The 22691-nt window shown below is 41.3% G+C and overlaps 2 protein-coding genes across 2 annotated transcripts in view; one reads left to right on the top strand and one right to left on the bottom strand.

Moving 5' to 3' along the window:
- Nucleotides 1-22691, bottom strand: part of LOC117093721 (zinc finger protein 100-like) — a 566997-nt gene that overhangs the window by 266687 nt on the left and 277619 nt on the right.
- LOC117093713 (zinc finger protein 708-like) overlaps nt 9804-22691 on the top strand; it is a 44987-nt gene continuing 32099 nt past the window's right edge. The window contains 1 exon segment of the mRNA XM_033229222.1: nt 9804-10029. Coding sequence (XP_033085113.1) covers nt 10027-10029 — 3 coding nt within the window. The 5' untranslated portion in view covers nt 9804-10026.

The raw sequence follows: 22691 nt of genomic DNA, 5'->3' as shown, positions 1-22691 counted from the left end.
CAATTACCTATGACAGTTACCAGTGCAATGCACCCAAATTGGAGAAACAAAGCCTAGTATTTAAGAGGAAATAAATTTTACGTTAAGTGTGGACTCATGGAAAACCTAGAAAGCTGACTGCCCCTTGTTTATTCCTGAGTTCTTATAGCTTCCATTATTGAAAGTGCTGTATTCCATTACACATCACAGATGAGGTAAAATAATCTAAATTAAACATAAATTAGGTTGGGTGCAGTGGCTCATGCCTGCAATCCCAGCACTTTGGGAGGCTGAGACAGGCAGATCACCTGAGGTTAGGAGTTTGAGACCAGCCTGGCCAACATGGTAAAACCCCATCTCTACTAAAAATACAAAAGTTAGCCAGGCATGATGGTGGGCACCTATAATCCCAGCTACTCAGGATGCTGAGGCAGGAGAATCACTTGAACCTGGGAGGTGGAAGCTGCAGTGAGCGGAGATCGTACCATTGCACTCCAGCCTGTGTGACAGGAGTGAAACCATCTCAAAAAGAAAATGTAAATAAATAAATATAGGGCCGGGTGTGGTGGCTCATGCCTGTAATCCCAGCATTTTGGGAGGCCAAGGCAGGTGGATCACCTGAGGTCAGGAGTTCAAGACCAGCCTGGCCAACATGATGAAACCCCATCTCTACTAAAATTACAAAAAATTAGCCGGATGTGGTGGTGGGCACCTGTAACCCAGCTACTCAGGAGACTGAGGCAGAAGAATCGCTTGAACCTGGGTGATGGAGGTTGCAGTGAGCTGAGATCATGCCACTGCACTTCAGTCTGGGCAATGAGAGACACTCCGTCTCAAAATAAATAAATAAACAAGCATAAATAAATAAAAATAAATTAAGTGTGTGTGTGTGTATGTGTTGGGGTGTGACTATTCTAAATTACTAAAATAAGTTTTGACATCTTTCTTTTGTCAAACATATAAACATGAGAAAACAATAAAAACTTCATGTTTTTTGCTATCCCATGGGTCATTTAAACATTTACATAGAAATTTTATTCAATTGTCCTTTATAATGCATGTTTTCTCACAGTAGGAAAGCTTTCTCATGCAAGAAGTCTGCTGTTATAGCAGTAGCTAAAAGGATATAAGGAAATGTTTTTTTCATGGGACATTTCTGAAAAAGTCTCCAATGATAAAGATACTTATTTCACTACACAAATTTTGAAAATGTTAAATAAGGTATAATGGATACAATAGTATGAGAAAAGCTAACTAAATTGACTGGATTGCTTTTGTAACTGCAGATTGATGACAATCATATACACTTAGAGTGGAAAAAATGTGTTGACCCTCATAAAATAGTCATTGGAAGGCCTATGCACCTAAAAATAGATCTTCATGTATCTTCTGTTACTGAAGTCTAGTATGAAGGCTTTAATGCATTATGACAAAGCATATTTTCACCAGGTAAAGAAAGCCTTTTAAGAGTCTACTGACTGAGGACAGTAACTCTTTATAATCTACAACCCAGAGATTAAGTCTGCTTGCCATCTACACTGCAGTAAGACTTCAGGACCTCGAACCTTGGGTTCATAATCTCACGACTCAGAAGCGGACCTCCAAACTCTTACAATTTTATACCCATTGGAGATCTTAAGGTAAAGTTAACTAGGAAAGTTTTTCCTCAAAAGGAGATGGCAACCTTAATGTAGATCACTATTTTCACAAAAATCAAAAATCAAGACATTTCTACTATCATGACACTCTTAGTTCACTGTTTTTGTTGTTGTTGTTGTTGTTGTTGTTTTGTCTCTGCAAACAAAAGGAATAAGAGGCTGGGCACCATGGCTCATGCCTATAATCCCAGCACTTTGGGAGGCTGAAGTGGTTGGATTTTTTTTTTTTTTTTTTTTTTTTTTTTTGCCTCTGCAAACAAAAGAAATAAGAGGCTGGGTACGGTGGCTAATGCCTGTAATCCCAGCACTTTGGGAGGCTGAGGTTGGTGGATCACCTGAGGTCAGAAGTTCAAGACCAGCCCGACCACCATGGAGAAACCCCATTTCTACTAAAAATACAAAATTAGCTGGGTGTGGTGGCATGTGCCTGTAATTCCAGCTACTCAAGAGGCTGAGGCAGGAGAATCACTTGAACTCAGGAGGCAGAGGTTGCAATGAGCTGAGATCATGCCATTGCACTCCAGCCTGGGCAACAAGAGTAAAATCATGTATTAAAAAAAAAAAGAAAAAGAAAATAAAAAGAAAAAAGGATCTTTTGTGTGCACTCATGGGTTTTACTTTTATATGTAGAGGATTTTGCAGTCAACCTTATCTATGAACAAACTTATGCCTTGATAGATTAAAGATGAAAGGCCAATGTGGGTGAGACATTTTAATGGGACATTTGTTGCCTGATGACATCAGAAACAGAATATTGGTCCACTGCTCTCAACTTACTTCATAAGTTAAAGAGAACTTATTCAGAATAGGATAAAGAGCATTGCCAGGAAGTCATTACTCTTCTGAATGAGCATCATTTGGTAGGTTATTTTTTTCCATGGTTTAGAGTAAATGAGACAATGGTTAGAAATTTATCCCCCATAATAGGGCTCTATAGCAGATTCTAGTCTAAGAATTATGGTTACACTATTGTAGAAAGTAAAAAGTTTCTTCTTCAAAGTTTCCCTTCTTGTTAAATAATAAATCATGTGTTAAAAATAATAGTTTCTTTTAAAGACTAACTTCCTTCAAGCCTCCTTGCTTTGTGCTGATAACACTTTGTTAAGCTCTATCCTATGTAGCTGCTAGACATGCTCACAGGCACATTCCAGCTCACAGCCTATGTCCCTTCCCTATTTGGCATAAACAGCTTCTTCCTTTCCTTTGTTCTCCCTTGCCTTTACCTATTTAGGAAAGTTTTAAATTATTAGTCAGTTGGGTTAACTTAGATTATGTGGTCTGGCTCCAGCCAATGGAGACAGGACACAGTAGCAAGGACAAGCTGTGTAAGGGCTAAAAATTGTTTTCCTCCTTTGTTCAGGTGTGCTCTCGCCATTGTTCCATCTGGGGAGCACCCTTTCTGCAGAAAGTAAAATTGCCTTGCTGAGACAACTTTTTGTCTGAATGTTAATTTTTCCTTGTGGTACCAAGGAACAAGCATTCTGTTTCTGAATAAACATTTTACTTATAACAACTATAGACTTTAAATTTTCCTCCTAAAGTTGTTCTAAATAATATAATTTTTCTAGATTACTTACTGGATAAATAGAGAAGTATCTGTGCAGTTGCTAACACTTGTAGTTGCACACGGAGAAATACATTGGGTATTACAGAGATTCAGTTGTAGGGGATTAATGAATACTCTGCCTGGTTGAAATGAGTAGGCCATTTGTCTAGTTAACTATTTGATCTATTTAATTTCAGTTGGTTGTTCATGGGAACCCTGGCCAAAAAAACATATTTAAAAGTTGTGGTATTATTCTTCTGATAAAAATTGCTTCCCTCTTCTGTTCAGGTGTGCTCTCGCCAGTCAAACCAACATGGAGAAACCCTGTCTCTACTAAAAACACAAACATAGCTGGGTGTGGTACTGTGATAGTCAAAATAGTGTCTCCCTATTGCAGTGTATTCTCTCAAAAGTTATAAATGTTTGCATGTAGTCATCTCTAGAATGGTCAAATGGTATCTGTCTCTCTCTCTCTTTTTTTTTTAAGATGGAGTCTTGCTCTGTCACCCAGACTGGAGTGTAGTGGTTTGATCTCGGCTCACTGCAACCTCCACCTCCCGGGTTCAAGTGATTCTCCTACCTCAGCCTCCCAAGTAGTTGGGATTATAAGGCACCTGCCACCATGCCCAGCTAAATCGTATTTTTAGTAGAGATGGGGTTTCACCATGTTGGCCAGGCTGGTCTTGAACTCCTGACCTTGTGATCCACCCACCTCAGCCTCCCAAAGTGCTGGGATTACAGGCATGAGCCACTACACCTGGCCCAAATGGTCTTTCTTTAACTGGCATTAAAAAAATTCAAAGACATATGTGACCATGGGGACACCATAACCTATGAATGACATTATAAGGACAAAAACCCAAAATAATAAAAACTGAGAGTGGCAATAAGACCCCTGAGTTTTGGTCTCACTTTGACGTATGTGAGAACTTAACCTAAAGGAGAAAATGTTTTAAACAAAATTATTGAAGGCCATCATTCTGGACTGAGTTTGTGCACTAGGCCCAGTGCCAAACAGACCAAACCAAACCAAACCAAATGGAGTCACTTATGGTAACTATGACATAATCAAACTGAAAATTTAAGGAAATAGGAAAATCCTTAGGATCTACAGACCAAGTTTTGTTTTTCTTTTATAAATAGCAGATTTGAACACAAGGAGGTCCCCTCTACTGTAATCCTTTAAAAAACTAACAACCTGAAGTCTTTGTTTTCACTTTTCAAAACCCATAGTTCTGCTATTTTAAAGTGAAAATTGAGACTCATTAAGTAATTTTTTTTTTTTTTTTTGACACGGAGTTTTGCTCTTGTCACCCAGGCTGGAGTGTGATGATGTGATCTCAGCTCACTGCAACCTCTGCCTTCTGGGTTCAAGGGATTCTCCTGCCTCAGCCTCCTGAGTAGCTTGGATTACAGGCACCCACCACCACCATGCCCGGCTAATTTTTGTATTTTCAGTAGAGATGGGGTTTCACCATGTTGGCCAGGCTGGTCTCAAACTCCTGATCTCAGGTGACCTGCCTGCCTCAGCCTCCCAAAGTGCTGGGATTACAGGTGTGAGTCACCACATCCAGCCTAAATAAGTACTTTTTAATGGTGACAGAGTGATATCAATATCTAAAGTTCTAGTCTATTTCTCAACATTGAGAAGATGTCCAAAAGTGAGAAATAGTTACATTATAGCCTAAAGCTGTTTCCTATTGTGTTTAATTTTGGTTAATAAGTTTTTTTTAATATATAGTAAATGGAAACCTAACTAGACTGTAACCCATTTTTGTACCAACTGCTGTGTTATTGTGAATAAGAGGACATCAACTGTTCAAACCATGTTCAAATAAGGCAAATTCCTGGCTGGAATCAATCTTGCTGTTTGTGTACCTCACTTTCATTATCTGAATGTCACTTTGCTTTTTCTGTCCATAAATCCTTTTCCCATCATGTGGCTGTGCTGGAGTTTCATTGAGCCTACTGTGGATCCACAGTCTGCCTGATTTGCAAATTATTAATTGCTCAATTAAACTCTGTTAAATTTAATTTTATTTCTCTAAAGTTTTTTTTCTTTTAAAAGTTTTCAAATTTTTTCTATGATGAAAAATATATGATGTGTTGTTGGGCCTTTTCTTTTTCTTGAGACGGAGTTTCACTCTTATTGCTCAAGCTGGAGTATAATGGTAGGATCTTGGCTCACTGCAACCTCGGCCTCCCGGGTTCAAGTGATTCTCCTGCCTCAGCCTCCAGAGTATCTGGGTTATAGGCACTTGCCACCAAGCTTGGCTGATTTTTTGTATTTTTAGTAGAAACAGGGTTTCACCATGTTAGCCAGGCTGGTCTCGAACTCCTGACCTCAGGTGATCCACCCACCTCAGCAACCCAAAGGGCTGGGATTACAGGTGTGAGCCACCGTTCCCGGCCCAAATTTTTTCTATGATGAAAAATGTATAATGTGTTGTTGGGCTTTGATTTTTTTCTTTTTCTTTCTTTCTTTCTTTTTTTTTTTTGAGATGGAGTTTTGCTCTTATCACTCATGTTAGACTGCAATGGCAGGATTTCCACTCACTGCAACCTCCGCCTCCTGGGTTCAAATGATTCTCCTTCCTCAGCCTCCCAAGTAGCTGGGTATACAGGTGACCACCACCATGTCCAGATAATTTGTATTTCTAGTAGAGATGGGGTTTCACCATGATTGGCCAGGATGGTCTTGAACTCCTCATCTCAGGTGATCTAACCACCTCGGCCTCTCTGGGATTACAGGTGTAAGCCACAACGCCTGGCCAGCTTTGATTTCATAAACTCAGTCCTTAGCTATTTTTCCAAATTATTTTATGTCCTTTTTGATTTATTTATTTATTTATTTTGAGACAGGGTCTCACTCTACTACCCAGGCTGAAATGCAATGGTGTAACCAATCATGACTCACTGCAGCCTTGACCTTCCAGGCTCCAGCAATCTTCCTGATCCAGCCAACTGAGTAGCTGGGACTACAGACATGCACCATTATGCCTGGCTAATTTAACATTTTTTTTTCATGGAGACAAGATTTTACTGTGTTGCCAAAGCTGCACTTGAACTCCTGAGCTCATGTGATTCTCCCGTTTCAGCCTCCTAAAGTACTACGATTACAGGTTTAAGCCACCATCTGCTTCTGGAATTTCTTGAGAGAATTATTCTCAATAATAAACAGTACCATATCAGCATGAATCTAAAGAATATCTGTCCTCTATGGTAGAAGTTTCACTCTCCAGGATTTCAAAGGACTAGGGCAGATTCTGTAACAGTGTTATCTATGGTGGTGCATGGACTTTGAAGTCAGACAGAATTTATTCTGAATCTCAGCTCAGCCACTTAGTAGCTGTTAGTCTTTGAACAAGTTTCTTTCTGTGGAAGAGTTCTATAAACCATGTACATTAAAAAGGGCAGAATAATAATGATTGCCAAAATGGTCGCAATTTTTCATCCTCCTATATTCCTGCCCATTGCCAGGTGCTTTTACAGTTGTTCTATTGACATCCAGTATCTGCTTTCTGAACACTAAATCTGGCAGGTCATATTTGTTCAGGGCAGTAGAAACCTGTGAACATGACAGTGGGCTAGTTTAGGGCCCAAGCTCAAATGGTCTTGAATGTTTCTGCTTTTATTTCAGAATGCTGCCATCTCCATGGGAAAAATCCATGTTGGCCAGCCGGAGAATAAGATACCATGGAATGGAGAAAAAAGTTGCCCCTGTTGACAGCTCCAGAAGCAGAAGCTCACTCCCAGAAACACAGCTGCTTAGTCAACAAGCAGTTGATGATACATGTCAAAATGCTCAGCTGAGACTAGAGAAATGGCCCCACTAAGCCCAGCCCAAATGGCTGACCCTTTCAATTATGACTAATAAGTTTTGGATGGTTTGTTATGCTGCAATAGCTAACTAATACATGCACCCAGTGCAGATAGGATGCCAGGATTTAATGACAGATTCAGTACTACTTACCTTCTCACAGTGGACACCCTAAAGGTACTATTTTTTTCCCTCTGATTTAGAGTTGGATGTCTTGTAAAGTAATATCGAGTAATGCAGAAATACATGTAGATATTGTATGCATGTGATTAGTGCTTATATCCACACTGTTCCTCACACCACAGGAGAAAATAGACAACCACAGCCTAATCATAAGGGCCAAGGCCAAATAGCAAAATAAGCTTGCCTTTAATCTATTTTTTCATATCTAAAAATTGGAGGTCAAGAGTGTGGACAGACCTGAAGACATAGGGTTCTCTTCTGTGGCCACATCATCCTTTATTCATTGTCTGATCTCTAGAAGGAAGGAGGGCAAGAGGTGGCCAGCAGTGGTCTACCTGTAGTTATTTTATTCCTGTTGCTCTCTGCTCTTTTTTTTTTTTTTTTTTTTTGAGGCAGTCTCACTCTGCCACCCAGGCTGGAGTGCAGTGGCGTGATCTCAGCTCACTGCAACCTCTGCCTTCCAGGTTCGAGCGATTCTTCTGCCTCCTGAGTAGCTGGGATTACAGGCAGGCGCCACGACACCCAGATAATTTTTGTATTTTTAGTAGAGATGGGGTTTCACCATGTTGGTCAGGCTGGTCTTGAACTCTTGACCTCGTGATCTGCCCACCTTGGTCTCCCAAAGTGCTGGGATTACAGGCACAAGCCACTGTGCCCAGCATGCCCTCTGCTCTTTCTATGGCCACTATCTCTTCTACCCCCAGAACTGAAGAGAGATGTTGGTAGGGAGAGGCCGTCCCCTCACCTCTGGCAGAAAAGGGATATTCAGGCCGTTCACCCTCCTGATGTCAGAGCTGCACTTCAATGTAGCAGCTGTTGGCCAGGCGTTGCTACTGGGTGCCTGGAATGTGCCTGGTCTGAACTGCGATGTGCTAGAAAGGTAAAATACGAGTTAAGTTTCAAAGGTTTAGTTACATATATATATATACACACACACACACACACACTTCGTTAATAATTACGTATTTCTCACATATTAAAATGACAATATTTTGGACATATTGGGTTAAATTGTTACAATCAATTTCACCTGTTCTTTGTTTCTTTTTAAAAAACAGAGCCGGCCGGGCGCGGTGGCTCAAGCCTGTAATCCCAGCACTTTGGGAGGCCGAGACGGGCAGATCACGAGGTCAGGAGATCGAGACCATCCTGGCTAACACGGTGAAACCTCGTCTCTACTAAAAATACAAAAAACAGCTGGGCGAGGTGGCGGGCGCCTGTAGTCCCAGCTACTCGGGAGGCTGAGGCAGGAGAATGACGTAAACCCAGGAGGCAGAGCTTGCAGTGAGCTGAGATCAGGCCACTGCACTCCAGCCCGGCGACAGAGCGAAACTCCGCCTCAAAAAAAAAAAAAAAAAAAAAAGAATGTAAAAAACGGAGCCAAACTCTTTTTTAAAGTTTGGCTACAAATTAGCTGGGCATGGTGGCCAGCGTCTGTAATCCCAGCTACTTGGGAGGCTGAGGCAGAAGAATCGCTTGAACCTGGGAGGTGGAGGTTGCAGTGAGCCGAGATCATGCCACTGCACTCCAGCCTGGGCAACAGTGCGAGACACCGTCTAAAATCTTAAAAAAATAAAAATAAAAAAATAAAGTTTGGCTACTAGAAAATTTAAAATTTACACGTGACTCACATTTTATTATTTTATTTTATTTATTTATTTATTTATTTTTTCGAGATGGAGTTTCACTCTTGTTGCCCAGACTGGAGTACAGTGGCATGATCTCGGCTCACTGCAACTTCCACCTCCCAGGATCAAGCTATTCTCCTGCCCCAGCCTCCCAAGTAGCTGGGATTACAGGCGCCTGCCACCACGCCCAGCTAATTTTTTTGTATTGTTTTAGAGACGGGGTTTCACCATGTTGGCCAGACTGGTCTCGAACTCCTGACCTCAGGTGGTCCACCTTCCTAGGCCTCCCAAAGTACTGAGATTACAGGCGTGAGGCACAGCGCCCAACTTGTGGCTCACATTTTATTTCAGAGAATTGCCTCCTTTTTAAAATCCCAGGCTGCCTGCTCAAAGGACCAGAAGCCAGGAAGGTCATAAAATATAAAATTTTAGAACAATTGGGTCGGGCGCGGTGGCTCACGCTGAGCCCGGAGGCTCGGCCGGAGGGAGGCCGAGGTGGGAGGATCACCTGAGGTCGGGAGTTCGAGACCAGCCTGACCAACATGGAGAAACCCCGTCTCTACTAAAAATACAAAAACATTAGCCAGGCATGGTGGCGCATGCCTGTAATCTCAGCTACTCTGGAGGCTGAGGCAGGAGAATCGCTTGAACCCGGGAGGCGGAGGTTGTGGTGAGCCAAGATAACGCCATTGTAATCCAGCCAGGGCAACAAGAGCAAAACTCGGTTTCAAAAAAAAATTTTTTTTAGAACGATTGTTATATTCTTTTCATTTGTGATAGCCATATAGCATATTATTTATAAGGGCATATGACCTTACACACAAGATGAAAGGCAAACAACCTCTGGAGTGGGCCTAGCTCAGCTCACGGAGGAAGCCTTGCCTGAAAAGGCTGCAGCCTAGGCGGTCACACTTCATTCAGCTCAGCATCTGATCGCATCTTCCGTCACTCAGGGCCTGAAGGGGCGGGTCTTAAACATTATCCAATCAGGGACTCTGAGGTAGGGGACAGTTCAATCAGACAAGCAGCTGGACCGGACAGGGCTCTTCCGGGTTTGGCGCGGCCTTTGTCTCTCGCTTCAGACAGAGTTCCAGGTCTCGTCTTCACTGCTCTTTGTCCTCTGCTCTTAGAGGCCCAGACTCTGTGGCTCTGTGACCTACAGGTATTGGGAGATCCACAGCTAAGACGCCAGGACCCCCTGGAAGCCTAGAAATGGTGAGAGTGCGGTCCGACATCCGGAGAGAGGGGAAGGGCTGGTTGAAACCGGTGGGAAGTGGCTGTGGTGGGACTCAGGCCTCCCCGCAGTCATCTCCACAATCTGCGCCCCGAATTCTCCTTGCCCAGCTGGCTCTCAATCCCCTTCAGCCATAAGATGGCGGCTGCGCCGACAGCCGGGTCCCCGGGCGTCCTGTCTCTTCCCTGCATAGTGACCGTGCCCAGGTCTGGAGCCCTCTCTCGACAGCTCTGCACGGGCAGCGCGGCGCCTTTCCCAGATTGTGCACGGACCATGGGAGGGCGTCAGGGGAGAATCCTGACTTGGGGTGCGTGTTCATGAATGGGAAGAGTTTTGGTCCGTGGGGTTCCCAGTTCCTATTTTCTTCTATTAAAAATCTGTGGCATTCATCGCAAAAAATATTAAAGAATTTAATCAAAGAGTGATTCAATAATTGTAGAGCACAAAAGTGTGTTTTGTAGTTTGTGGTTCATGGGAGGAGCTTGAAGGAAAGACTTTTATAAGGTATACGATGAAGAAAACTGTATTTAATAATTGGTTAGGTACAGTTAGGTAGCAGTTTTTGTTAAGTAGAAACGCTGGGACTAGAGCCTCCTCAGTGTAATTGCCTGCCCCTTAATTATTCTCACACTCCACAGGGGACTGATTTTTCCACTGCATTTTTCACATGCATTCCCAGCAGGGTCTCAAGTGTACTTCCCAGCCCCATTCCTCCAGCCTAACTCTGGCCTGCAGTTAGATTTAAACTGCAAATAAACTAAAATACTAAATTTCCAGTTCCTTCTGACATTTCCAAATGCCAACTTCTCTTTCCTAATTCACATTCTCAACTGTTTTTCCTTTAGTGTACATTTTTGATACTGTATTTTAGTTAATCATTTTTTGACAAAGCATTGGATGGCACTTAAAATTGTTTTCTGTTTGAAAATAGTTCTCATGAGAAGAAAGCAAAAAATAATTCCCTGACACTGTATTTTATGAAATTTCTATGCCTCTTTTTTTTTTTTTTTTTTTTTTTAATCTTCCTTAGGCACAGAAATCTTATCAGAATGTTTTCAGGTGAAGGTTTTTCTTTGGAAACTTTATGGAGTGATGCGTCTTCAGCCACCGTTCAGTTTTTTCCTGGTCCTGGGTTTCAGTACTGTCTCGAGTAAACCAAGATACACATCATGACTTTTTCTGCGAGAGTGTCTAGTGAATATCAGCTCCTGGGTCATTTTCTCCCTGAGGACAACCTGAGGTATGGAGTGTAGCTTCTCAAGGGAGTAGGTGGATGCCCTGGGGCTAAGAGGCATCTCCTGGCATACTCTTCCTTTGAAAAGCTAACCCCTTGAGACATTAAGATTGTTGTCTTCACCCAACCCAGCTTTCATTTCTTGGAGACACAATGCTGGTCAGCCAATCAGATGCTGGTATTGAGGGAAAAACACAGAAATAATTTCTGCCCCCTGAATTCTCTAAATTTTGTGGGAAAAAAACGGTATCCCAAAAGACAAAGAAAAACCTGACCCAAGTGAGATGTTGCAAGAACTTACAAAGTAAAATGCACCTGGGGCATAGTGTAATGTCTCCTGAGAGGGTGGTTATTGAGCACTTAAGGTGAGCAGACGGGGGGGGGGGGGGGGGGGGGGGGGGGGGGGGGGGGGGGGGGTGAATATCAGTCAGACACATCTGTTTTCTTTTCTTTCTTTCTTTCTTTTCTTTCTTTCTTTCCTTCTTTCTTTCTTTTTTTTTTTTTTTTGAGATGGAGTTTCACTCTTGTTGCCCAGGCTGGAGTGCAATGGTGCAATCTCAGGTCACCGCAACCTCCGCCTCCCGGGTTCAAGCGATTCTCCTGCCTCAGCCTCCCAAGTAGTTGGGATTACAGGCATGTGCCACCATAACCGGCTAATTGTTTTGTATTTTTCGTGGAGACAGGGTTTTTCCATGTTGGTCAGGCTGGTCTCGAACTCCCAACCTCAGGTGATCCGCCTGCCTTGGCCTCCCAACGTGATAGGATTACAGGCAAGAGCCACCGTTCCTGGCCTAGACACATCTGTTTTCTAATTAGCACTACCACTCCCTGGGTTTATCACCTTGAAAAGATTTGTTCACTTATGTTGACTTCCATTATTTAACTGTAAATTGCATTTTATTAGTAGGACTTGAAAGGTAAGAAAATATTAACAAGGTTCATAAAAGAGGTGGATTTCAGAAAAAAATTAATATTAATCATGTATTTTACTTGTGAGAAATTCTCATTTAACTTTTCCTTTCTTAGAGTAAGTTCAGAAATGTTCTCAGGTATATTTTTTCGTGAATATATATATAATCAAGTATATCTATATACACATTTATATTTATATTTAATATGGACTCTTGCTCTTGTTGCCCAGGCTGGAGTGCAATGGCACAATCTCAGCTCACTGCAACCTCCGCCTCCCGGGTTCAAGCGATTCTCCTGCCTCAGCCTCCCGAGTAGCTGGAATTACAGGTGGGGCGCCACCATGCCCAGCTAATTTTTGTATTTTTAGCAGAGAACGGGATTTCTCCATGTTGGCCAGGCTGGTCTCGAACTCCTGATCTTGACACAGAGAGAGAGAGAGAGAGAGAGAGAGAGAGAGAGGAGAGAGAGAGAGAGAGAGAGAGAGAGAGAGAGAGAAAATATAATATATACATATATAATATATATAAAATAATATATATACGTATATAATATATACACATATATTTAAGGATAGATCTTTATTTTAAAAATATTTTTATATAAGTTATTCAAGTACAGGTGGTATTTGGTTACATGAGTAAATTCTTTTTTTGTTTGTGTTTGAGAGGAAGTCTCGTTCTGTTGACCAGGCTGGAGTGCAGTGGCGCAATCTCAGCTCACTGCAACCTTTACCTCCTGGGTTCAAGCAATTCTCCTGCCTCAGCCTCCCGAGTAGCTGGGATTATGGGCAAGCACCACCATGCCCGGCTAATTTTTGTATATTTAGTAGAGACAGGGTTTCACGATGTTGGCCAGGCTGGTCTCGAACTCCTGATCTTGTGATCCATCCACCTCAGTTTCCCAAAGTGCTGGGATTACAGGCATTAGCCACTGCGCCCAGCCTACATAAGTAAGTTCTTTAGTGGTGATTTGTGAGATTTTGGTGCACCCATCACTGGAGCATTATACACTGCACCATATTTGTAGTCTTTTATCCCTCATCCCCTTTCCACTCTTCCCCTCAAGTCCCCAAAGTCCATTATATTATTCTTATGCCTTTGCATCCTCATAGCTTAGCTCCCACATATCAAAACATACAATGTTTGGTTTTCAACTGCTGAGATACTTCACTCAGAATAATAGTCTCCAGTCTCATCTAGGTTACTGCAAATGCTGTTAATTCATTTTTTAGGGCCGTGTAGTATTCCATTGTATATATATACCACAGTTTCTCTATCCACTTGTTGATTGATGGGCATTTGGGTTGGTTCCATGATTTTGCTGTTGTGAAATGTGCCACTATAAACATGCACGTGCAAGTATCTTTTTCGAATAATGACTTCTTTTCCTCTGGGTAGATACCCAGAAGTGGGATTGCTGGATCAAATGGTAGTACAACTTTTAGTTCTTTAAGGAATCTCCACATTGTTGTCCATAGTGGCTTTTCTAGTTTACATTCCCACCAGCAATGTAGAAGTGTTCCCTGTTCACCACATCCATGCCGACATCTACTATTTTTTGATCTTTTGATCATGGCCATTCTTGCAGGAGTAAGATGGTATCGCGTTGTGGTTTTGATTTTCATTTCCCTGATCATTAGTGATGTTGAGGATTTTTTCATATGTTTGTTGACCATTTGTATATCTTCTTTTGAGAATTGTTTATTCATGTCCTTAGTCTACTTTTTGATGGGATTGTTTGGTTTGTACTGATTTGTTTGGGTTTGTTGTAGATTGTTTTGTACTGATTTGTTTGGGTTTGCTCTAGACTCTAGATATTAGTCCTTTGTCAGACGTATAGATTGTGAAGACTTTTTCTCACTCTGTGGGTTGTCTGTTTACTCTGCTAACTGTTCCTTTTGCTGTGTAAAAACTATTTAGTTTAATTAGGTCCCAGATATTTATCTTTGTTTTTATTGCATTAGCTTTTGAGTTCTTGGTCATGAAATCCTTGCCTAAGCCAGTGTCTAGAAGGGTTTTTCCAATGTTATCTTTTGTAATTTTTATAGTTTCTGATCTTAGGTTTAAGTCCTTAATCCATCTTGAGTTGATTTTTGTGTAAGATGAGAGATGAGGATCCAGTTTCATTCTCCTACATATAGCTAGCCAGTGATTCCAGTACCATTTGTTGAAAAGGATGTCCTTTCCCCACTTTATGTTCTTGTTTGCTTTGCTGAAGATCAGTTGGCTGTAAGTATTTGGGTTTATTTCTGGGTTCTCTATTCTGTTCCATTGGTCTGTGTGCCTATTTTTAAACCAGTAACATGCTGTTTTGGTGACTATGCCCTTATAGTATAGTTTGACATCAGGTAATGTTATGCCTCCAGATTTGTTGTGTTTGCTTAGCCTTGTTTTGGCTATGCAGGCTCTTTTTTGTTCCATATGAATTTTAGAATTTTTTTTAATTCTGTGAAGAATTATGGTGGTATTTTGATAAGGACTGCACTGAATTTGTAGATTGCTTTTGGCAGTATGGTCATTTTCACAATACTGATTCTACTCATCCCTGAGCATGGGATTTGTTTCCATTTTTTTGTGCCATCTATGATTTCTTTCAGCAGTGTCAGGTGTATTTTTTTTGGCTTGGTAATTTCCAATAAAATTTCAAGGCTGTTTAAGAATACTACCAAGAAAAAGAATAGGGGAAATGTCTTTCCCATTTTGGCTGTAGAAAATGAATACATTTTCACAAGAAAATGTAGTAGATAATTGCTGAGTTACATAGATTCATGAAAGCATCAGTTCCTCTTTTTGCAGGGTAAATTTGTGACAGTGAATATCTCTGTTCAAATCCTGTTATCTTGATTTCTGAGTTTTATGCTAAATTTTATTTGAAACTTGGTACCTCCTAGACATGTTTCCATATGACTAATTGTTTACTATATGACTTTTGATGGAAAAATAAAATAATGCATTTATTGTTTGAAAGGAATACTTTTGCTTTTCTTATTGAGATATGAAATATAAGCACTCTAAAGTTTTCTTCTCTTATGTCAACACTATGTTTGAGAAACTGCTGGATTTATTTTTTTATTTTTATATTTTTTGCGATGGAATTTCACTCTTGTTGCCCAGGCTGGAGTGAAATGGCATGATCTCGGCTTACTGCAGCCTCCGCCTCCCGGGTTCAAACTATTCTCCTGCCTCAGCCTCCTGAGTTGCTGGGATTATAGGCATGCGCCTCCACACCTGGTTAATTTTGTATTTTTAGTAGAAACGAAGTTTCTGCATGTTGGTCAGGCTGGTCTCAAACTCCTGAACTCAGGTGATCCGCCCGCCTCGGCCTCCCAAAGTGCTGGGATTACAGGCTTGAGCCACTGAACCTGGCCGTCACACTTCTTTTTACAATGGTTGAATTAATTTTCACTCCCACCAGCAGTGTATAAGCATTTCCTTTCCTCTGCAACTTTGCCAGCATCTATTGCTGACTTTTTAACAGTAGCCATTCTGACTGGTGTGAGATGGTATCTCATTGGGTGTTTTTTTAAATTTCTCTAATAATTGATGAGCATTTGTAAAATATGCTTATTAGCCACATGTATGTCTTGTTTTGAAAAGCATCTGTTCAGCCATGCATGGCTGTCTCTACTAAAAATACAAAATTAGCTGGGCGTGGTGGCGCATGCCTGTAATCCCAGCTACTCTGGAGGCTGAGGCAGAAGAATCCCTTGAACCTGGAAGGCGGAGGTTGTGGTGAGCCGAGATCATGCATTGCACTCCAGCCTGGGCAACAAGAGCGAAACTCCATCTCAAAAAAAAAAAAAAAAAAAAAATGCTCATATTAGGAGTACACAAAAATTGACCACAAAGATAGGAGTAAATTTAGTAATACAGAATAATAAGGACTAAAACATACTAAGTTCCTTTGACAGAAAACTAATTATGCAAGGTAATTATCTAATATTTGCAGACTGAAATACTTACACTGCAAAAGCAAGAACAGTTCAGTGTATAAACTGAAAAGTGGAGTCTGTAGTTGTACTTTGGTTTCTATTTATTTTTATTTATTTATTTATTTTTGAGATGGAGTCTCGCTCTGTCGCCCAGGCTGGAGTGCAGTGGCAGGATCTCAGCTCACTGCAAGCTCCGCCTCCCGGGTTTACGCCATTCTTCTGCCTCAGCCTCCCGAGTGGCTGGGACTACAGGTGCCTGCCACCTCGCCTGGCTCGTTTTTTGTATTTTTTTTAGTAGAGACGGGGTTTCACCCTGTTAGCCAGGATGGTCTCGATCTCCTGACCTCGTGATTCACCCGTCCCGTCCTCCCAAAGTGCTGGGATTACAGGCTTGAGCCACCGTGCCCGGCCAGTTTCTATTTATTACTTAAGAACAATTAGCATAGTTATGTGAAGTGTTTTTAGACAAAATACATTCATATAAGTTAAAAACTATTTTCTACAATAGTATGAATATAAGATCAAAATATGTACTTTGAATGAATCTCCTAAGCAGTCATTTTAATATTGTTATTTATACTTCTGAAATATAAAGTGTTTAAACTGAATTATGGTTATAGATAATTTTTTAAAATCTTGCATACATTATGACTAGTACATTAAAATTATTTATACTTATTTATATAATATCCAAAAAAATACTACCAAATTATAACATGCATCTGACATACATATTGCTTTATCCAATAGGGATAGTTATAGGTAAGCATAATTTTAGTGTCTTTCATTTTACTAAATTGGAATGCTGCCTTTCCAGGACAAATAGGTGATATGATCACCCAAAAGCCATAATAGCTCTTCAGTTAGTTATGCGGCAGGCTCACATATATTCTACTATATGAACAAAGTCAGATTCCAGTTCCTAATTTAAAAAAGTGCTGGTGAATTGTCAGTTGTATTTCAATATGGAACCCCCATTCAATGGCTAGGAGATGAGAGCAGCAGAGATGGAAGAGAAACCTTATACAATTCTGCTGAGAATATGCTTTTTTTCTTCATAATGCTCATGTTTCTCATGCCAAGAGTAGCTGTGCATTAGGGGTAGTTTGAGAGAAATTCCTTTTAGGGGAATATTTTCTGGCTGACTTGATCAATCATATCTAATCTGAGTTTTTTCTCAAGATACATTTAACTTCTTTTTTCTCTCAATATAACTTTGCAATAGAATCAGACTGAGAGCTGTTTTTCTCTTCAATGCTTTGGATATCTGTTTTAGAAGCCCTAATACAATCGCTTGGTGTTGACATAGAGGTGGGTTTTCACAGGGAGAACTATCCTATCTCTATCTGGACTCATGCTGGAAATCCAGCAGTATTTTTTTCAAGTCACCATAATAAATTGAAACTGAGGCTGACACACCGCTCCCATTCCCATTATTATGAAGGTGCAATTCTACCCCCAAATCCTGTAGGCTCTCTTGTACCATAGTCTTCAGTCTCTGATGAGGTACTGGAGTGCTGCTGTGGCAATTGGGGTTCACTTAAGATGTAAGCTGCCAGCTGTGAGCTCTGTGCTTTGGGGTGTGCCTCACTGGCAGATGGTAGGGGTCAAGAGAGGACACTAGCCACAAGTAGAGGGCAAGCAGAAGCTGAGTGCTCAGAACATAGAGAGCCATTGCTTTAAAGTGTAAATAAGCAAAAAGATAGCACCCTATTCAGCCATCGTAGTAGGAGATTGAGAGTCTACCTTCAGCAGGCACCTGGCTTCAAGTCACACAACTACCTCCTGTCATGAAGATGTGAAAAGTTTATTTTGTCATTGATTATAACCAATTAGCATACACAGGTGGCATCCCCAGTGACCAGGTGAATTTAGGATGAGCTGTGTATGACATGGTGCTGTAAATTCTTCTACTTGTGGACTAATTATGATGACCGTCTTTCTGTCTTTGCAGTCTCTTAAGCAGATTGATTGTGATGCATGTTACATTCTGGTTTAATTGTGTAATAAAGCAGTTTTCTTTCTGTCCTATCATTGTGAAGTTTTTCTGGGGCTGGAGATAATTTCTCTTGTTATACTTTCCAAACACAGTCTAGAATTGCCAGACATGATACAAACATATAAGGTGCTAACCAGGCTTTACTCTACAAGGGTCTTTCCCTCTCAGGCTTCCAATGAACTCACAATTGTGTGCAAAGTGCATGCTCTTCCCTAAATATGCAGGAAGAATTGCATCTCTGCCTATTTGATATCTATTGTCCTCTACAGTCACTTCCAGAGAGGCTAGATCAGATTTCTACAAACCTTACAGGGCAGCAATCAACCGTTTTACCTCTTTTAGTGACTTTTTTGTTGTTCTTGTTGTTGAGTTGGAGTCTCGCTCCATTGCCCAGGCTGGAGGGCAGTGGCATGATCTCAGCTCACTGTAACCTCCGTCTCCTGGGTTCAAGCGATTTTCCTGCCTCAGCCTCCCAAGTAGCTGGGATTACAGATGTGCACCACAACGCCTGGCCAAATTTTTTTTTTTTTTTGTATTTGTAGTAGAGATGGGGTTCCACCAAAGGCTGGGCACGGTGGCTCACACCTGTAATCCCAGCACTTCGGGAGGCCCAGGCAGGCAGATCACCTGAGGTTAGGAGTTCAAGACCAGCCTGATCATCATGGAGAAACTTCGTCTCTACTAAAAATACAAAAATTAGCTGAGCGTGGTGGCACATGCCTATAATGCCAGCTACTGAGGAGGCTGAGGCAGGAGAATCACTTGAACATGGGAGGTGGAGGTTGCAGTGAGCCAAGATTGTGCTATTGCACTCCAGCCTGGGCAACAAGAGTGAAACTTCATCTCAAAAAAAAAAAGATGAGGTTTCACCATATTGGCCAGGCTGGTCTCAAACTCCTGACCTCATGATCCACCCATCTCGGCCTCCCAAAGTGCTGGGATTACAGGTGTGAGCCACCGTTTCTGGCCTCTGGGACTCATCATTAGACCTGAAACTGACTTAGAGACCATGGGGCCCAGAAACCCAATCAGAGTAACATGTGTGCATTGAATAGACATGTAGACATGATAATTTTTAATTTCCTTTTTTCTCCTCTTGCTAAAAAGTCCACAAATGTGCAAGTAACACCTGCTGCTACTCCACCCATCCAGAACCTAAATCTGCAGCTCCAATTTCTGAATCTAGATCTTGAGGCTTGGAAAAAATGAAAACTTTGCTGGGTACGGTGGCTTACTCCTGTAATCCCAGCACTTTGGGAGGCCAAGGTGGGCAGATCACCTGAGGTTAGGAGTTCGAGACCAGCCTCCCCAACATGGAGAAACCCTGTCTCTACTAAAAATACAAAAAATTAGCCAGGCATGGTGGTGCATGCTTGTAATCCCAGCTACTCGGGAGGCTGAGGCAGGAGAATCACCTGAACCCGGGAGGAGGCGATTGCAGTGAGCTGAGATTATGCCACTGCACTCCAGCCTGGGCAATAAGAGCAAAACTCCATCTCAAAAAGAAAAATAAAAGAAAAGAAGAAAAGGATTTGCATTTCTTATATAAAAAGTGTTTTTTTGTTGTTGTTTGTTTTTTTGTTTTTGTTTTTGTTTTTTTTGAGACAGAGTTTCACTCTTGTTGTCCAGGCTGGAGTGCAATGGCACCAACTCAGCTTACCACAACCTCCACCTCCCAGGTTCAGGTGATTCTCCTGCCTCAGCCTCTCGGTAGCTGGGATTACAGGCATGTGCCACCATGCCTGGCAATAATCCTTTTCTTTATAAGTCTCAGAGAGACATTAAAATGATACCACAATTAGGTCTTTTTTCTTTGAGCTATGTATTTACCTCTGGAAACTGCTTGCTATTGCCACAAGGAGCTATAAATTGAACTACTAATGCCACACTGGACACTATAACCCACACCCTATAGCCTAACAATGTATATCCAATCAATAATCAATTTATTTTTGTAAATAAAAAAATTTTGACAGACAACTTTGTATCAATCCACTCTATATGCCTCTCTTTTTACCTTTACAAATCCACTTGTAACTGCTGCTAATCAAAGTATATGTTCCAGGCAACTTGAATCTTTGCTCCCAGGTTATAATCCTCAAGTTTGGCCCAAATAAATTGTATACTTATATTCATGTTTTCTCAGCTATTTCCTGTTAGGTAAACATCATTTGGAATGTGCCAAAGCAGCCTCTGAGGGGATCTCTCCTTTAATTGTACTTTGCTTTCTGTAACACCTAAGGATGCAGAGTCAGATTGATCCCACTTAGAATCTGCACATAAGATCTGGCTTCTGCCTGGGATTACAAGACAGGGCCAGACTTCGAATTGGGAATGTACTGAAAACCAATAGAAGGCATTTTCTGCATTGTGAGATGTCAACATAGACATCCTACAGCTCCCTTTGAGACTGTGGCTCTTTGAGCTTTTCAGATTTTGTCCAATAAGATCTTGTAGCAGGTCTGCCACAGTTATGTGAGAGGATCCAGATGTAAATAGAATCTGATGGCAAATTCTGTAAATATAAATAAACATCTTAGGAGTGAGAGATCAGGACCACAAGGTATCCAGAGCCATGACCACAACTATACCTGCCTGTAAAATGTTATGTACAATATTCTTGTCCTTCCTCCTACCCAAAAGCTAGTTAATCAGAACAAGTAATTCTGGAGCTCAACCAGGGCAGTTACATTTTCTATTTAGAATTAGTATGACTCTCTCTAGCCTGGCTTATTATCGGACCCTCAGCCCAGGGTCACTGGGAACCCTCTCACAATTACGTAGGCATTTTTTGAGACATTTGAGGGTGTCCAGAGCAGAATTATATCAGGCTGACAAGAGTGGTTAATTCTGCTTTTGTCTCATTGTAAGAGAAATGAGTCATCCTATGTTTGTTTCTTCCCTTATACAAGGGATGTTTTTCGTTGGTACCCAGATGAGAGTTTCTCCAGTTTTCTGGTACTTGGGTTAAAACAAGGAGGAGATCTGGAGACTCAAGCAGATAAACTGATTGCTGTAATTTTATATGGCCATTAGAAAAATAGATGAAGCAGTCATGGTTTCTACAATCCAGGAACTCTTAGTCTAGACTAGCAACTGAAAAAATGGTTGTATTAACTATCATTTGGAAAAAACAAAACAAAAAAACAACAAAAACAAAACAAAACAAAACTATCATTTGGTTGGTACAGCAAATAGATGTGTGAAAAAATCGTGAGCTTCATCTGGGCCACTTTCTTTATATTGTTGTGGCTTCTGATATCATCACCTGAAGGGATATTTATGGACAGAAGCATTATTTTTTTTTATTTATTTTACCTTGATAAGAATACATATTTATCGCCGGGCGCGGTGGCTCAAGCCTGTAATCCCAGCACTTTGGGAGGCCGAGACGGGCGGATCACGAGGTCAGGAGATCGAGACCATCCTGGCTAACACGGTGAAACCCCGTCTCTACTAAAAAAATACAAAAAAACTAGCCGGGCGAGGTGGCGGGCGCCTGTAGTCCCAGCTACTCGGGAGGCTGAGGCAGGAGAATGGCGTAAACCCAGGAGGCAGAGCTTGCAATGAGCTGAGATCCGGCCACTGCACTCCAGCCCGGGAGACAGAGCGAGACTCCGTCTCAAAAAAAAAAAAAAAGAAAAGAAAAGAATACATATTTATCTTCTAATAATATTACCCTAGAAAACTTTAAGAGATTTGTTTAAATTGCTTATTAGTATATGTTATAAAATTGACAGGGCAGTGGCTAGAAAAGATTAAAATTACCCAAACACTGGGATTTAAGTTTATCTTAGGTAAGCTTAGGAAAAACAGAACTTGAAATACCCCAGTGGCATAGAGAACAGAATTCTACAGAGGGTCTCTCCCTTCCCCAGTTCTGTTCAGATTCACCCTTTTTGAGGACCTTGTTTAGATCTCACCCAGCCCTGGAGTCTTGCCTCACAGAATTGATCAGAAGAGATCAGGGTTTTGGTTGTTGAATTCTGCTGCCTTTCTAGAGCTGGTGCTCCCAATTTCCTGAAACCCAAAAGCAGATAAATCAGAAAAATAAAGTATGTATTTTAGGGTCGTAATTTCTTAATTTTTTATTAAAACCAAGGTTGCAGAAACATTCCACTTAGCAACTTGTTTTCTATTCCTGCAGATTCAGTAGTTGCTCCACAAGTCACAAAAAAGTAAAAATAAACCCAGTAAAAAATTCCTAGAAACTACATTAAACTCTTTCTGTAATCCTCTCATCTGTCTATATTAGGCTTTTATTCTACACATTTTTTTTTTTTTTTTTTGAGACATAGTGTCGCACTATTTCTCAGGCTGGAGTGCAATGGCATAATCTTGGCTCACTGCAACCTCCGCCTCCCAGGTTCAAACAATTCTCCTGCCTCAGCCTCCCGAGTATCTGGGATTACAGGCACCCACCACCATGCCTAGCTAATTTTTGTATTTTTAGTAGAGACGGGGCTTCACCGTGTTGGCCAGGCTGGTCTCAAACTCCTGACCTCGTGATCTGCCCTCCTCGGCCTCCCAAAGTGCTGGGATTATAGGCATGAACCACCATGTCTGG

Source organism: Trachypithecus francoisi, unplaced genomic scaffold, assembly GCF_009764315.1.
Source record: "Trachypithecus francoisi isolate TF-2019V2 unplaced genomic scaffold, Tfra_2.0 Lachesis_group12, whole genome shotgun sequence".
Lineage (NCBI taxonomy): Eukaryota > Metazoa > Chordata > Mammalia > Primates > Cercopithecidae > Trachypithecus > Trachypithecus francoisi.
This window is presented reverse-complemented; position numbering and strand designations above follow the sequence as displayed.